Consider the following 16654-nt stretch of genomic DNA (forward strand, 5'->3'; position numbering starts at 1 on the left):
CGAATAACCTTTACAGTCACAGTATGAGGAGCTACTTTTTAAACGTGAAGAAGCAGTAACTGAGACCAGAGCAGGCGGCAGGCCTTCCAGAGGAGGCCAGACTCGGTGCCTTGGGGGACAAGTGGCAGGAGCCCTGAGCCCCCACTTGGGGAGAGCGCCACGCAGCCCTGCTGGGTTCTGCCATCTCCTCCCAGAGAAGGAAGCAACCGTGAGTCAAGTGCCCTCTGCCTGGAGCCCTCCAAACCCTTCCCACTGTGGCAGGAGTGAATTCAGACCGGGACCACTGCCTGCAAAGCTCTCCGCCGTCAGGTCCACGGCTCCCTTCCATCCACACAGGTCGCCCAGTGAGATCCCAGCAAGCTCTCTTTCGTGCCCTGGAACCCTGCACTTTCCCACCTCAGGACCTTTGCACCTGCTGGCCCTGGTGTCTCAGATCTTCACCCGGCTGCCTCCTTTTCATCGGGGACATCAGGACACTCCAGCTTCTCAGGGGCTGCTCCTGGCACCAACCTAAAGCAGCCCACCACCCCGCCTCCCTTACATGGGCTGTTTTATTTTCTACAGGGCACTTTCTGACTTGATGGACACGATCCGTTCTGGGATTTTTTTTGTCTTGTTTTCCCTCACCCCCACCCCGGTCCCGTCACCCCGCCACCCCGCCACCGGAATGCAGTGTATTCACCCACAGTGGTATCTACAGTTGATGGCTGACGCCCCAGAAACACTGGGTGAAGGAAGAGTTGAGACCCGGGGGAGCCACCCTGGGCGGGCGGCACCTCCTCCGGGAAGCCTGCCCTGATCGGCGCCTGGAGTTCCTCCTTCACAGCCGGCACGACTCGGGTCCCTCGCCCCATCCGAGGCCCCCAGCCCGGGAATCGCTGGGTGGGCGGGCACTTACGCAGTGAGCTCCGTCACCCCGGCGGGCCGCGATCGCAGGCTCCGCTCAGGCCCGGCTTCGCAGGCGCCGAGGGGCAAGGGCGCAGCGTCCGGGAGGGCTTCCTGGAAGCGGCGGCCAGGGCAAGGACGAGTGGGGAACTAGAGGCGGCTGGAGGCTGGGCGAGGGGCGGCGGCCAGAGGTCCGCTCTTATGCGGTAACAATAATGGCTGCGGTCACCGGCGGCCGCTGGCCCTGCGTCCCTTCCCTCCGGCCCGCGCCCTGGCATGGGAGGCATCGAGGGCGCTCCCCGCCCCCGCCGTCCGCGCTTACCGTCTCCGAGGCCGGCTCCGCGGTGCCCAGCGACATGGCGGCGGCGCTGCCCGATCGCCCCCGGGCGCGGCGGGCGCGGCCGTCCGGTTCTGGGGCTCCGCAGGCCACCCGGCTGCCCGCAGCCTCTCCGCCGGCCCGCGCGCCCGCCGCGACCCCGCTTCCATGGCAACGGCGCCAAGCCCGCCGAGCCCCGGATGTGGCGAGCCCGGCCGACTCTACCCGCACCCGGGGACACCCTCTGGCCGACCGGCTGCGCGCCCAGAGTGTGGGGCGGAGAGCGGGGCGGAGCTGGAACAGCGTTCTGCCGCCGAGGCAGCTAGTCACCAGAGCGGGTTATTAATAAATATTTAGTAGGTTAACGCGGAGAGGGACAGGGAGCCTGTGCCGTGTCCACAACCTGCTAGCTCTGAACGCCTGGCATTGAGAAAACCATCTTCCTAATCTCGGATCTTAGGCTCAAGAGTTATGATGTAAAAAAAAAAAGAAAAGAAAGTTGCTCAGTCGTGTCTGACTCTTTGCAACCCCACGGACTATACAGTCCATGGAATTCTCCAGGCCAGAATACTGGAGGGGGTAGCCTTTCCCTTCCTCAGGCGATCTTCCCAACCCAGGGGTCGAACCCAGGTCTCCCGCATTGCAGGTGGATTCTTTACAGCTGAACTACAAGGGAAGCCCAAGAATACTTGAGTGGGTAGCCTAAATCCTATGATGTAGTCACAGGACCAAAAAAAAAAAAAAAAAAGAAAGAAAGAAAGAGAAAGATCTTAGGCTCAAGGGTTATAATGCAGTCACAGGACAAGAAAAAAAGAACAGCGTTTGCACTCACCGTATTCAGTGTGAATCATGAAGATCTTTGGGCGTGTTGGGTGGCAAGTTTCACTTAAACAATTAGCAAACATAATCTGCCCTTTCTCTTCCTACAGGCCTCCAAGGGCATTTACTCTGTCCCCCTGCCCTGCTGTATTTTGCCAGCCCCCTGAACTTTATTATCTACAAGAACTCCCCTTGTCTAGAATGTAAGCTCTCTGGGGCCGGGCCTTGTTTTGCTCCCAACTGTATCACCGTCCCTTGGAACAGTATCTGGTACACAACAGGTGATTAATCAGTAGGTATTTGGTGACCGGTGAGTGACAACTTCTCTGGGTTTGTGTCCTCTAATATAAAGGGAAGGAAAGAGCTGTTGTGAAGACCAGAGTGCCGAATGCTTTTGCACTATGGTGTTGGAGAAGACTCTTGAGAGTCCCTCGGACTGCAAGGAGATCCAACCAGTCCATCCTAAAGGAAGTCACTTCTGAATATTCATTGCAAGGACTGATGCTGAAGCTGAAACTCCAATACTTTGGTTACCTGATGCGGAGAACTGACTCATTGGAAAAGACCTGATGCTGGGAAAGACTGAAGGCCGGAGAAGAGGACGACAGAGGAGATGGTTGGATGGCATCACTGACTCGATGGACGTGAGTTTCAGTAAACTCCGGGAGTCGGTGATGGACAGGGAGTCCATCCAGAGGTGCTGCAGTCCGTGGGGTCGCAAAGAGTTGGACACGACTGAGCGACGGAACTGAACTGAACTGAACCGAACCGAAAGTGCTTACAGCAGCTGCGGGTTCCAGAGTGCGCGCAGTGTGACACAGATGAAGGAGTCCGCACACCGGGCAGGTGGTGTGGTAGGATGATGACGCTGGTGGGGCAGGGACAGTGTGTGCATTCTGAATTTAGTCAGGATGAAACCCCTCTGTAAATGGAGGAAGGTGTGCCTGCTGCGCGGCTAGCGTTTGGCTTCGGTGGCCCGCCCAGACACGTGGGCCTTCGGCCGGCGAGGCCACGCCCCTCACGTATAGTCACGCCCCTTCCGCCGAAAGCCACGCCTTCCAGGCGCAAAGCGTGCTGGGTTCCGGTGCACACACCTCTGAGCGCTCTGGTCGGGTGACGGGTCCGGGTAACGGGCTTGGCGGCGGCTTGTCCCGCTCCTCCTGAGCCCGTTCCCTGAGCTTGGGCCTTTGGGGCTCTCAGAGTGGCCTCCAGGGGCGTCCTCCCCGTCCTCGCCTCCTCCGGTCCCGGCAGGTCGCGCGGCCCGGGGCGGGGCCTGCGGCGGCTGAGGGAAGCGAAGCGGGTGAGGTGCGCACCCGGGGAGGGGTCGCGGTCACTGTGGAGGGCCCGGCGGAGTCGAGGTTAGGGGCCAGGGCCTCCTGGGCCGGAGAACCGCCTGGGGCCCGCGTGCGCGCCCCTGAACCGGGCCCCAGCACCACCGCAGCCGCCGGCCTGGCGTCCTCCGTGGGGTCCACAGGGAGGGCGCCCTTCTCAAGAACTTAGCCTGGCCAGGGATGGACAGACGGACGCCCCAGGCTTGCTCTAGACCCCGGCAGACAGTCACTGGACACCCCCATCCTCCCGCGAGAGCCCTCCCTGACCACAGGACCGACGGGCTCCCGGGCCCCCTCCCAGGCTAGACTCGCAGGTGCGCTTGCAGTCCCAGGAGGAACCGGCAGTGGGCAGAGCGCCTTCCCCTCCACACACTGCTGGCTGCAGGGTTTTCACACTGACCCTGGGAGGGACTGACAGACAGACACCTCCCAGCTGGACTGAGACCCCGACAGCTCTGACTGACTAACCCGCTCAGCCTCCTACACGTGGCTGGCCCCAGAGCGCGCATGCGCCCCTGGCTCTGACAGGCCTGCAGCCTAGATCAATTTCACGCTCATTTCCTCCCACCAGAGTCCAGAGTTGGCTGCCTTTGAGCTCCTGAGGCCGCATTTTACTCCATACTCCCGTCTCCACCGCCAGACTGGAAGGCTCCAGTTTGCTCTTGACAACCTCCAATCTCACCCCAGCTGAGGCTTCACCGCTGTCCTGGCAGCTGGGAGTTTCCCTTTGAAGAGTGATCACCTGGCCTGAGGTGAAAGTCCTGGGGCCTGGTGGGGCTGGGGGCTGCCTGTGACTCGGCAGGTGGGGTCTAGCCCTGCCTGACATCTCCTCTGCAGGAACCCCAGCCCCATCATGGACCCAGAGTGCGCCCGGCTCCTCCCGGCTCTCTGTGCCGTCCTGGCAGACCCCAGGCAGCCCGTGGCAGATGACACTTGTTTGGAGAAGCTGCTGGACTGGTTTAAAGCAGTCACTGATGCAGGTATGCTGAGGGCGGCTGCCGACTCTCCCCGGAGGCCGGAGGGTGCAGGGCTCCCCTGTGCTAGGTAGAGGCCCGTCTGTCTGGGGTCGTCCCCCTACATCTTAGAGATCCTCCCTTGCTTTTCATGATATTTCCTCACCCACAAATTAGGGTTAGGGTTGGAGTATGTAGGCTTCCCTGGTGGCTCAGTAAAGTCCACCGGCCAATGCAGGAGACTCGGGTTCAATCCCTGGGTCAGAAAAATCCCCTGGAGAAGGAAATGGCAGTCCAATCCAGTATTCTTGCCTGGAGAAGCCCATGGACAGAGGAGCCTGGCGGGCTACAGTCCATGGGGTCACAAAGTCAGAAACGACGTAGTGACTAAACAACAATAGGTGTGTGTGCACGCGCACACACACACACACTCTCTCTCTCTCTCTCTTTCAGGGTGTTTTCCATTATAGTTTATTACAAGATGTTGAATGTAATTCCCTGTGCTATACAGTAGGCCCTTGTTGTTTATTTTAAATATAGTAGTTTGTATTTGCTAATCTCAAACTCCTAATTTATCCTCTCACCTTCCCCTTTGGGAACCATAGGTTTGTTTTCTTTGTCTCTGAATATGTTTCTCTTTTGCAAATAGTTAACTTGTATCGTTTTTTTACTGCCACATGTAAGTGATATCAGATGATGTTTGTCTGACTCACTTCACTTAGGACAACAATCTCTAGGCCCGTCCATGTGGCTGCAGATGGCATTGTTTCGTTCTTTCTGTGATGAGTAGTATTCCATTGTGTATATGCAGTGGAACCAGATCTTACGTTTAGGTTGCTTCCATGTCTTGGCTGTGAGTACTGGTGCTGTGGTGTGTAGACACTTCAGGTGCCATGTCTGGAGGAGAACGCGTGTTCCTTGTGTGTCTTGCTTTAGTGCTCTCCATTTAAGAGAAAGTTACCCACTGGAGAGGTGAAGATTGTCTGCTGCTCTTATTTGTGTCTTTTTTTCATAATCAGCGGGACAGAACGTCTTTTCAGGTTTGCTGGCCGTTGTATTTCCTGTCCAAGCCCCTTGCCTGTTGTTGAGGTGTCGTTGAATTAGAGTAACGAATACTTTGAAGCAGTTGTTGCAGATGCTTCCTCCTGGTCGGACTGCTGAGTCTGGCAGCCTGAGAGAGGAGGACTGGGAGTTGCCAGGAGGACGGTCCCTTTTGGAGGCAGGCATGGTGCCCTGGTAACGTGCTTCCCGGCTGGGCTTGTCCCCAGGGTCCAGTCTCCTGTTACTGCAGGAAAACCCCTGCCTGGTGGAGCTGCTCTTCCATGTGCGGAAGCCCCAGGACCTGAGTTCCAGGATCCTGTCCTTCGCACTCCGCCTTGCAGGGACGTTTGCAGCCCAGGAGGACTGCTTCCAGTACCTTCAGGTAAGCCTGGGTTCTCCCACCTGTGTGACCCACTTTTCTCCTGCAGCTGCACAGAGCCGGTGGCTGTCATGGCCCCTGGTCTCTGAAACTCGCTTCGCCCCCTACCTTGACGTGCTCCACGGGGTTTTCATTCCTGCGTAGAGTCCTCCTTTGAAAAACTCACCAGGAACGGACTGGGGTGAAGGGTGAACTTTTTGGAATCAGACAGAGCTGGGGTTGGGCCTCTGCAGCCTTCTTTGGCGTCCTTCAGTTCACCAGTGCAAGCTCCCGGGGCCCCGCCTACCCCAGCTAACTGTGGGGCAAACTTTCCAGGGTGTTCTACACCAAAGCCTGTTGTAGGAAATGACTTCATGTCTGATCATCCTTCTGTACATACCTCAGCGTTTCCAGAATCACGTCTGGGTTATCCTGAGAGCCCTGGCCGGTAAGCAGGTCAGGAGCCTTCACCTCTGTCTCCGGGCAAGGAGACAGCGAAGGCTCAGTAGAGGAACCCCGCAGAACCGGCAGGGCTCACAGTGGGCCCTGAGTAGTCGGGCTGGTGGCGTGGTCTGTCACACCATCTGCTTCTCTGAAAACAAATGCTCAGTCCCAATCACGAGGATTTCTCCAGCTTCTCTGACTTCCTGGGCGCTCCCCCGTTCCCATCTCTTCTCCACGTCCTCTTTTCCCTTCCCACAGCCAACTGTGGCTGTGGAGGCTTCGCAGGTCAGGGGCTGCCCTCCTCTCTGCTGGCGGGCCCCTGCACACGGGCACAAGGGACACGGCAGGTTTAGGCCCTGCGTTGCAGAGGGAGCTTGCCCCCGCCTTGGGCCCCTGGCACTGGCTTGGGCTCCTGTTCGCTTTTCAGCTGCCCTTTCACAGAACCTCAGGGGGTCTAGCAGCCCCCAGGGCCGCTTGTCAGCGAGATGCTCAACACGGGCCCTGTCGGGGCAGGGGGTGCGCGGACAGACGACATGAGGCTGGGGGCTGGGCGTTGGTGCCCTCCCACTGGCTGCCGGCTGCCCCCAGGAGGGCTGTAACTGGGGGCTATCTAGATGACGGGTGATCCCACAGAGGGCCTCCCTGTGGGCTGCCACCAGCAGCGGCGCCCCGTAAGGCCATCGTGGGGTCAGACTCATCCCCCAGTGACTGAAAGAGCGTCTCTTCGGCCCAGGGATCCCTCACCCGGAGTCTGGGATGATTAGAGGGATCCCGTCCCTCGAGGGTGGGGACCAGCATTTTATTGTCAAGATAGACAAGGCTCTGAGCAAGTCACAAGCCCAGGGAGGGGCTCCGGGGGAAAGAGGCAGCCCCCGAGTTTCCACTCACCGCGCTGGGCCCCGTGGGGAACAGGAATCTCGGGCACGTGGTGGGGGTCAGGGCAGCGTGCTGTTGTGCTGCAGGTGGGCACCCATGCGCGGATGGGCAGTGAGTGGGGAGTCGGGCAGTGTCTGCTGCAGGCATGGCGGGGGGGTAGGGGCCAGCTTCAGGGGCCGCGGGCTCGCAGCTGGGTCGGAAGGGCTTTGAGCAGGTGTATGTGCGGGGCAGGCCTGACACGCGGGGTGTGCTGGGGAGTCTGGGGTGGGGGACATCTGGAGGAGGGCACCTGCCCCGCGTGCCAAGCGCAGAGCCTAGTGGGCTGTGGAGACCTGTGGGGGTCTTCGGGCACAGGATGTCATGGTCAGAGGGGTCCTTTGGCGTTTCTGCCGGTGGGTGTTGCGGGAGGGTCTCCTGCAGCGAGCGGTCTGTGACAGGATTGGAGCCTGAGTGTGACACCCAGCCCTTCCTTCCCAAGTTCTCTCCCCTGGAAGGCCGAGCTGGACTCACTCAGCTCCTTCCTCCTCCTCTTCCAGCAGGGGGAGCTGCTGCCCGGGCTCTTCGGGGAGCAGGGCCCCCTCGGGGCAGCGGCCTGGGTGGCCCCCACTGTGCGCAGTGGCTGGATCCAGGGCCTGCGCTCCCTGGCGCAGCACCCCAGCGCCCTACTCTTCCTCGCCGACTCGGGTGAGTGCCCCGCCTGCACCTCTGCCCTCCCCGTCCTGCGCGGTGTGAGCCTCGCTGGGTTCTTCCTCTGAACGGGAGAGCGGCCGTGGTGTCACAGGGCTGTTGAGAGGAACACTTGGGGTGATCGAGTGTTGGGGGACCCTCTAGGCTGTGCGGTTTGTGGGTCAGACTCAGCAGCTGGGGTGGCTCTGAGACTGGTTAGAAGGCTCCAAAGTGGCCAGGGTTCTCAAGCCCCCACCCCGCGAACCCCCAGTGGGTTCCAGCCTCCGAGCTGGGGAGGCTGGGCCTCCCACCCTGCCTCCCCAGTGGGCAGGATTCAGGCTCTGAGTCCTAGTGCTGGAGGCCCCTCGGCATCTCCAGCATCCCTGCTGCCCCGCGGCCGCGGTCCCAGCTGAACCCTTCTCTCCCCTCCTCGCCCCGTTGTCCCCCCCAGGTGCTGTTGACACCATCTTCTCCCTGCAGGGAGACCCCAGCCTGTTCGTGGCCTCCGCCGCCGGGCAGCTGCTGGTGCACATCCTGGACTTGGCCATGCGTGGCCCCGCCGAGGGGCGCGGTCCCGCTGAGGGGCGCGGCCGCCTGCAGGCCCGGGACTGGCCGGCGTGTGCCCGGAGGATCGTGTGTCACCTCGAAGACTGCCTGTGCTCCGAGGCCGCCCCGCGGGTCACGCAGGCCCTGCACGTGCTGACCACCGCGTTCGGGCACTGCCACGGCCTCTGGACGCAGGGCCTTTGGGTGCAGCTGAGCCCCCTCGTGGCCCGCCTGCTCGAGAAGGACCCCGTGCCGGCCCCCCACGCACTCGTGGAGCTCCTCCTCAGCGTGGCCCGGTCAGGCCCCCGGGCGCGGCTGCTGGGTGGGTGGGGCGGGGGGCTGCTGCTAGTTTTCCTCGAGGTCTCTGGGCGGCCATCACACCTGGGGCCGCGGCTCGTCGGCTCCCCAAGAAGGCTGCCTCGAGTCAGGGTAACCCCTCAGGGGGTCTGAGAGCCCACACGCCGGGAACAACCTCCTGTCTTGGACCAGTCACACCCAGCGCCTCCGGGCCTGGTGTGGGCTGGACGGAGGGGTTACGCTGTCTTCTGGGGCTTCCTCTGCAGCTCTTCCGTGCTGAGTTCTGACCCTGGCCTGTGGGAGACTGTAGCACAGACCCTCAGCCACCTGAGCCCCATGCAGGCAGGGCCTCTGGCTGCGGGGATTCTGAAACTGCAGGACTGGTAAGGGCCAGGGTTCGTGTTGTGCGGGGCAGGCAGTGAGTCGGGGGCCTCCCAGGATCCCTGCCCCTGGTGGAGTGCCAGTAAGGAGGCTTACAGGGTCGCTGTCTCCCAGTCCCCGGCTCTGCCCCCTTGCCCCAGCCCCGCTGGGGGTGTTAGGAGGGCAGCCAGGGTGCCCGGGTCGGGCAGCCTCACCCTGTCCTGTCTTCAGTCCCCAGGCACTGAGGATCCAGGCCTTCGGTGTCCTCCTCCGACCCCTGGCCTGTGTCCTGGAAGCCGCTGCTCAGGCCCCCGGAACACCAGGTAGGCTGTTGGGGAAGGGCGGGCGGGTGTAGGAAGGCAGAACCCTGAGCATGTCCTTGGTGTCGGGGCAGGCCGGTGGGCATCGCGGTGTCTGGCTCACCTCCCCACCCAAGAGTGAAGCTGGCAGGCTGTTGGCGTCGTCTCAGCAGTGACTGGCTCGCGTGCCTGCCTAGGAGTTCTTAGGGCAGCATCTTCCCCCAGCCCCGCCCCATGGCATCATCGAGGGGGCCCCAGAGCCGCTGACCCTGCAGTCGGTGGTGGTTCTTGGGGCCTTGGCCGTGTGGACCATTCCTGACCCACATTGGGCACCTGGGCCTGGCACTCATGCTCCCAGACCGTCTGTTCTGTGACGGGAAAGTGGGTCTCCTCGACCGCAGCTTGTCTTGTTCAGTTGCGTGACGGTTTGGGGGTTAGACATGGGGACCCAGCTGTGCCCAGTAGCCCCATGTCAAGGGAGAGAGGGGCCTTCTGACCAGCATAAGCCAGCCCCGGCACAGGCTGCTGGGAGAGTGGAACTCTGCTCGAGAGCCCTGCAGACAGGTTCAGACCACACATCACCCAGCAGGCCACTGCTCAGAGCCTCCCGCCCGGTCTCTGGTGGGACTCGGTGACCGGTGGCCTCGCGGGAGGTGCCTGCTCACTGGGACCCATGTCCGGTCGCCCGCAGGCTTGCTGGAGGGGGCCGCAGGCGACCAGATGGCCGTGGACACGCTCCCGCCCTCCAAGTCGGTGTGCGTGGGTCTCCTCTGCAGCACGCTGGCCCACCTGGAGCTGCTGCAGCCCCTGGTAGGTGTGGCCCGGCCCGCGTCCACCCTGGCGGCGGGACTTGCGGTTGGCACTGACGCTCCCTCCCCGCCCCAGCCCCAGCGCCCCTCGCCCTGGCCCCAGGCGCCCCTGCTCGCGGCTGCGGTGACGATACTGCGGTTCTGCAATGGCTCTGCAGCCCCCAGCTCTGAGCTGGGGGGCCACCTGTGCGCAATGCTGGTGGGCTGTGTCCGCGTCCAGCGAGCTGCCCTGGATTTCCTGGGGGTCCTGTCTCAGGGGCTGGGTAAGTGAGAACGCGTTCTCTTGCCCAGCTCGTGCATTGCTCAGCGGTGTCCCGAGACCGCTGTCATCTCCTGTCTCCTCCCGGGAGAGATGGGATTCAGTTGACTGAGGGGGTCTGTGCCGCCGTTCCCCTTGGGTGACACCTCCGGGCGGCGGAGGCCCCAGGGTGGCAGGCTGGGCGCCTTACCCATGCACGTCTGTCTCAGGCCCCCGGGAGTTGGTGACGCAGGTGTTTGCTGTCCTGCTGGAGTACCTCGTGAGCCCTGACTCCAGCCCCACGGTACGGGTGGGGCAGGCGGGGGCGGGCAGGCAGCTACTTGGGGCTCGGCCAGGGCCGGGCGCTGGTGGAGGTTGAGGGAGGGGCTGCTGGGCCGTGGGAAGCGGGAGAGGGCCCAGTCTTCCCAGGAATTCTCTGAAAGACGGAGCCTAGATCTGTCTGGGCCTAACGCGCGGGGTCCAAGCTCCCTAAGGCTCCCCGCGAGCCTCCCCGTCCTCCCAGGGCTGTCACGCCGTGAAGTGCAGGGTCAGCGGCTCGTGTGCTGAGCAGGCGGCGGGGTGGGGGGAGTTAGACGGCAGGCCTTCAGGAAAAGGCCCTGGTGGTCCCGCCTGTCTCTGGAACCAGGGGTCCCGAGGAGAGCCGCCGCCTTCTCTGTCTCGTGTTGATGCCCGTCCACCTTCTCCAGAGGCTCCTGCCTCACAGAAGCTGGGCCCAGGCTCCCTCTCCCCCCACATACCGTCCCTATCGCACACCCCAGGGCCGGGCTGGCGCAGAGGGCGCTGGGTGGGGCGGGGGCCGGCTCACCCCTGCCTGCCTTGCCACCCCAGGTTCTGAAGAAGGCCTTCCAGGCCACACTCCGCTGGCTCTTAGGCTCAGCTGTGCCCCCCAGCTGCTGTGACCTGGAGCCCCACGCCCAGCTGGTTCTCAGAGGTAATCTCTGCCCTCCACCTCCCCGGGAGCCGAGGGGCATGCAGTGGTGGGGCGGGGGGTGGGGGGTGTTGACCGGGGGGCCGCAGGCAGACGGGTTGCAGGGCGGGAGCCGGGCGGGGGGCCAGGGGGCTGCAGGGTGGGGGCTGGGCGGGGGTCGGTGTGGGGAGCCGGGTGGCCACGGGGTGGGAGCTGGGCGAGGGTCGGTGTGGGGGGCCGGGGGGCCGTGGGGTGGGGGCTGGGCGGGGATCGGTGTGGGGGGCCGGGGCTTCGCGGGGTGGGGGCTGGGCGGGGGTCGGTGTGGGGGGCCGGGGGGCTGTGAGCAGGCCCCTCTGAGCTGTCCCCCCGCCCCAGAGCTGCTGGCTGTGCTGCAGAAGCGCCTGTGCAGCCCCTGCTGGGAGGTGAGGGACTCGGGCCTTGAGTTCCTGACCCAGATGACCAGACACTGGGGAGGTGAGCACAGGGTTTGGGGGCCGGCCCAGCCTTGGCACCCCGCCGCCCCCAGGTCATGGGAACCTTGGGGGAACGAGGCGGGGCCATGGACTGGGCGCTTGGTCACTGTTGCTTGTGGCTGCTTGGATCCCCAGGGCAGGCCACCTTCAGACAGGCGCTGCTGGCCTCAGAGGTGCCCAAGCTCGCCAGCCAGCTCCTGCAGGACCCCGAGAGCTACGTCCGTGCGAGCGCAGTGGCCGCCGCAGGGCAGCTGTCCAGCCGGGGGCTGCACGCCGCCCCCTCCAGCCCTGAGCACCCAGCCGGCCCACAGGTAGGACACCGTGGGCCCCATGGCCCCGCGGCCCGCCCCTGGCCAGCGCCCTGACAGCCGGGGTAACGCGGGCCTGCCACGGGTGTGGGCAGGGCCCCTGAGTCTCCCGCTCGGCCTCCTGCACCCCTGTCACTTGGATATAGCCACCCCTGTTTGACAGGTGAGATAGTGGGGGGTCCAGGGGCACATGGCCTGAAGGAGGCAGAGCAGGCCGAGCTCCAGCGCTCCCGCGGGGGTCCCTCAGAGGTCCGCCCTGCCGCACCGGCCCCCGGCCCCCCCCACCCTCCTCGCACTGTCTTCCAGAAGACCCCACTCGAGGAGCTTCTGCTCGTCCTGACCACAGACTCAGAGGGGTTCCCCCGGCGGGCCGCCATGCGGGTCTTCACGGAGTGGCTGCGGGACGGCCACGTGGCCGTGGCGGAGGACCGGGAGCGGTTCGTGGCCCGAGTGCTGCAGGCGGCGAGCGGGGACCTGGACTGGGAGGTGCGCGTCCAGGGCCTGGAGCTGGCGCTGGTGTTCCTGCAGCAGCTGCTGGGCGCCTGCGGCCCCGGGGCGGCCCCGCCCTGCGCGCTGGCCCAGGCCCTGCGGGCGCTCTGCCGGGTCCAGCTCTTCGAGTTCGCCTTCCGGTCCTTGTTTGACTGTGACCGCCCTGTGGCCCAGAAATCCTGTGACCTCCTCCTCTTCCTGAGGGCCAAGGCTGCTCCCTCTGGCAGCCCGCAGGAGGCGGGGGAGAGTCCCGATGTGGCCCCCGTGGAGGCCGCCCTGCGGAGGTGGCGGGCCGGTGAACAGGGTCAGCCCCTGGGGGAGCTGGCACCCGAGGCCATCCTGGCCGTGCTGAGGTCCCTGGACCTAGAGGCCCTTCGGGACACCCTGGCCGAGAGCAGTGACCACGTGGAGAGGAGTCCCCAGTCCCTCCTGCAGGACATGCTGGCCACCGTGGGTGTCCTGGGAGATAACGAGGCTGACTGCTACTGACCGGCTGAGTGGCACCTCCCCAGGACCCTGTGGCCACACGGCCCTTCCTCAGGCCCTGCCCTGCTGGGGACCCTGGTCTGGCTGGGTGCACAGGGGACCCTCGGGATCCAGGACCAGGCGAGCCCAACAAGGTCAAAGAGTCCCCAATTTGGTGTATTGTTGAAGAAATGGCTTATTTTCTATACAAAATAAATGTCCTGTGACAGTGGCAGTGAGTCAGCACAGTTCCAAGATGGCCCAGGGGTAGCCCCAGGCCCCGTGGGGCTCGGAGACGCAGCCGGGGAGGGCCCTCTGCGCAGGGGCCACGTGCCTCCTTGGCCTGGGGCGGGGGTTCCTCTGCTTGGATCCCACCATGCCCCAGGGACACCCAGGGTCAGAGAGCCAACAGCTCAGGCTGGAGAGTGTGGCCTTGGCCCCGGGCCCTGAGGCTAGTGACCCCAGGCCCAACCAAGCCAGGTTTTCAGTCTCCGAGCCCCCCGACCTCGTAGTAGTTCAGCGCTCACTGGCCAGGCAACAGAGTCACTCGTGATATCAGCCGAGTCTAGCTCCAGGCTGGTCCTCGGGACCGGGCAGAAGGTACCCCAGCCCAGCTCTGCCATCTCCCGGCCATGTGGCCCTGGGTGAACCTGCTTCCTCATCTGTGAAATGGGGATTTTACTGTCTGCCTCCCGGACGTGAGTCTCAGTGTTCTAAAGCACACTGCACAGTCAAGAAGTCTCAAGAGAAACTTAAAAATATTTTTAACTGGATGAAAATGAAATTATAGCTTATCAAAATTTATGGAATGCAGCAAAACAGTGCTCAGAGGGATATTTATAGCATTGAATACATGTATGAGACAAGAAGAAAGATCTAAGATCAATAAACTAAGCTTCCACCTTAGGAAACCAGGAAAAGAACAAATTCAAGTCAAAGTAAGGACAGGAAAAGAAATAAAGTTAGAGCAGAAATCAATGAAAGCAGGAAATTAATAGAGGAAATCATGAAACCAACAACTGGTTCTTAGAAGAAATCAAGAAAGTCAGTAAGCCTCGAGTCAGGCTTCCCTAGTGGCTCATTGGTAAAGAACCCGCCTGCCAATGCAGGAGATGAGGGTTTGATCCCTGGGTAGGGAAGATCCCCTGGAGAAGGAAGTGCAACCCACCCCAGAATTCTTGCCTGGGAAATCCCACGGACAGAGGAGCCTGGCGGGCTGCAGTCTACGGGGTCCAGAAAGAGTCAGACACAGCTTAGCGACTAAACAACAAAGGGCTCTAGCCAGGCTAAGAAAAAAAGAAGGCACAAATTACTAGTATTAGAAGTAAAAGCGTGGGCTTCCCTGGTGGTCCAGTGGCTAAGAATCTACCTTGCAATGCAAAGGACAACAGTTCCAATCCCTGGTCATGAAAGATACCGCATGCTATGGGGTGACTAAGCTTGTGCGCCCCAACCACAGAGCCTTGCGCCCTGGAGCCCCTGCTCCACAGCAAGAGAAGCCCGCAGACCGCACCAGGGACCGAAAAGTCACTGCGGTAACGACCTAGTAGGTGAGGAAACAATGGAAACAGCGATAAATCACTGCAGATGGTGACTGCAGCCATGAAATTAAAAGACGCTTGCTCCTTGGAAGAAAAGCTATGACCAACCTAGACAGCATATGGAAAAGCAGAGACTTTGCTTTTTATGGACTTATGCTTAAAAAGCATAAAAAGCAGAGACAGACAAAGGTCCGTCTAGTCAAAGCTATGGTTTTTCCAGGGGTCATGTATGGATGTGAGAGTTGGACTATAAAGAAAGCTGAGCACCGAAGAATTGATGCTTTCAAATTGTGGTGTTGGAGAAGACTCTTGAGAGTCCCTTGGACAGCAAGGAGATCCAACCAGTCCATCCTAAAGGAAATCAACCCTGAATATTCATTGGAAGGACTGATGCTGAAGCTGAAACTCCAATACTTTGGCCACCTGATGCGAAGAACTGACTCATTGAAAAAGACCCTGATGCTGGGAAAGATTGAAGGCGGGAGGAGAAGGGGACGACAGGATGAGATGGTTGGATGGCATCACCGACTCGATGGACGTGAGTTTGAGTAAACTCCGGAGTTGGTGATGGACAGGGAGGCCTGGCGTGCTGCAGTCCATGGGGTTGCAAAGAGTCGGACATGACTGAGCGACTGAACTGAACTGAGGTGCGGTTACCCGGGAAGTACTGTTTGCAAACAGGTGTCCGAGGGGAGGGAAACAGGAAGCTCTGCCTCAGCCAGGCTCTGAGAATACGCCCACCTGCTCCCACACATCACAGGGCCTGGGCGGCTCACCCCGCCTCTCCTAAGTGCTGCGGGCTCCCAGGAGGCGGCAGTGGTCCTCTCCATCCCCAGGCTCAGGCACCAGGCAGCCCGTGGACAGCCCACATGCTCTGGTCTGTGCCAACTGCATGAGGCCCTTGGACGAGGGTGTGTCTGTTAGCTACCGCTGTGTAACAGGCAGTCTCAGGCCGGCAACTTAAAACCACGTTTTCTTGCATCTGAAGGGTCTCGAGGCCATGCTGGCAGGACTGCTGCTCTGGGCTCGCTCTGTGGCGGGTTGGGGGGGTGGGCTCAGCTCACTTTGCTGCAGACCAGCCCAGGCTTGTTCTCGTGCTACCGCAGGAGCCCACGGGAGAGCAGGCAGAAGCACGCTGCCCTGCGGCTGGGACCTGGCAGGGTGTCACTGTCGCCGTGGATGGCCAAGGCCAGTTACGGGGCAGGCTCCCTCCTTCACAGGTGTTGCGGCACAGAGGCTGGCGGTTCCGGCAGGGATACAAGGTCAGGGTTGCGTTTGCAGTTGGTCTCCCAGCGGGTGGTGGTGGTGGGGAGGAGCTCGGCTTCCTTGCCCATGTGAGCAGAGGGTGGGTGGCCAGGCCTCGGTGCTCAGGGACCACTGACCTGTGAGATGGGCCTTCAGCCAGATGCTGGGACGACAGTCCGGCCTCAGGGCACAACCATGAGCTCCCACGAGCCAGCCCATGCCTCAGGTGGCTGTGCAGCCGGCATACGGGGTTTGTTGAATGACTGAGTGACCTTCGCCCTGGAGCATGTAGCCCAGAAGTTCCAGAGCCACCTCCTCAGGTGCCAGCCTCATCCAGGCTGGGGCAGGGGTGGCATCTCCACCTCAGGGAGCTCCTGCCTTGCTTGCCGGTGGAGCTGGTGGATGCGGAGACCTCAAGGCTCGTCCCCTCCATGGAGGCCGGCTTCCCTGCTCCCGGTCGAGCTGAGATGTGTTGCCATGGAAACTGCTTGGCAAACACGCCGGCAGGCAGAGGCGGCAAACAGCAGCTCAGGCGCCTGTCGGAGTGAGGGTGGCGGGGATGGCGTGAGCAAGCATGCTCGGCTGTGTGTGTGCCCGTGTGTGCGCAGCGTGACCGCCCTGTGTGTGGAGGGGCATGTGTGCATCACGCTGGGAGTGAGTGCAAGGATGCACGCGCGTGCATGTGTGTGCCTGGAGGCCAGCATGTCCGTGTGGACATGCTCAGAGAGCCGTGCGTGGCAGGGATGTGGGGTGTGTGCAGGGGTGTGCATGCCGGGCTGCGACGCGTGGCAGCGTGCCCACCTGGGCTGAGCGCTCACTATGGGCTGGGCATTGCACTAGCCGCTCAGGGGAACACGCAACCCCCAGCGTGCTCTCGCGGCCGAAGACAGACACTGACAAGGTAATCGTGTGTCGGTGGCAGTGCGTGTCAGGAGGGCGCCTGGGAGGAAGTAGCCGTGGAGCCTGA

At 62.1% G+C, this 16654-nt stretch overlaps 2 protein-coding genes across 20 annotated transcripts in view; one reads left to right on the forward strand and one right to left on the reverse strand.

Moving 5' to 3' along the window:
* The window catches only part of IQCE (IQ motif containing E), a 41148-nt gene extending 39720 nt beyond the window's left edge, over window positions 1-1428 (reverse strand). For all 14 annotated transcript variants that reach the window (XM_065923706.1, XM_065923705.1, XM_065923709.1 and 11 more), the window contains exon 1: window positions 1208-1428. In XM_065923706.1, coding sequence (XP_065779778.1) covers window positions 1208-1243 — 36 coding nt within the window. In that variant the 5' untranslated portion in view covers window positions 1244-1428. The remainder of the gene's footprint in view (window positions 1-1207) is intronic.
* Window positions 1429-3099: 1671 nt separating this feature from the next.
* On the forward strand, window positions 3100-13127 carry BRAT1 (BRCA1 associated ATM activator 1). 6 transcript variants are annotated; one of them, XM_065923713.1, is made up of 15 exons: window positions 3100-3325; window positions 3923-4103; window positions 4189-4331; window positions 5573-5727; window positions 7560-7707; window positions 8141-8531; window positions 8799-8915; window positions 9124-9215; window positions 9883-10001; window positions 10077-10263; window positions 10469-10542; window positions 11088-11190; window positions 11542-11640; window positions 11775-11950; window positions 12254-13127. In XM_065923713.1, exons 3-15 carry the CDS (start codon window positions 4205-4207, stop codon window positions 12923-12925), a joined length of 2460 nt encoding a protein of 819 aa, XP_065779785.1. In that variant the 5' UTR covers window positions 3100-3325; window positions 3923-4103; window positions 4189-4204; the 3' UTR covers window positions 12926-13127. The 6 variants fall into 6 exon arrangements, with proteins under 6 accessions (XP_065779785.1, XP_065779789.1, XP_065779788.1 ...); XM_065923717.1 differs by having other exon boundaries at window positions 12257-13127; XM_065923716.1 differs by having other exon boundaries at window positions 7563-7707.
* The last annotated feature ends 3527 nt before the right edge of the window (window positions 13128-16654 follow it).

The sequence above is a fragment of the Muntiacus reevesi genome, chromosome 2 (genome assembly GCF_963930625.1).
Source record: "Muntiacus reevesi chromosome 2, mMunRee1.1, whole genome shotgun sequence".
Lineage (NCBI taxonomy): Eukaryota > Metazoa > Chordata > Mammalia > Artiodactyla > Cervidae > Muntiacus > Muntiacus reevesi.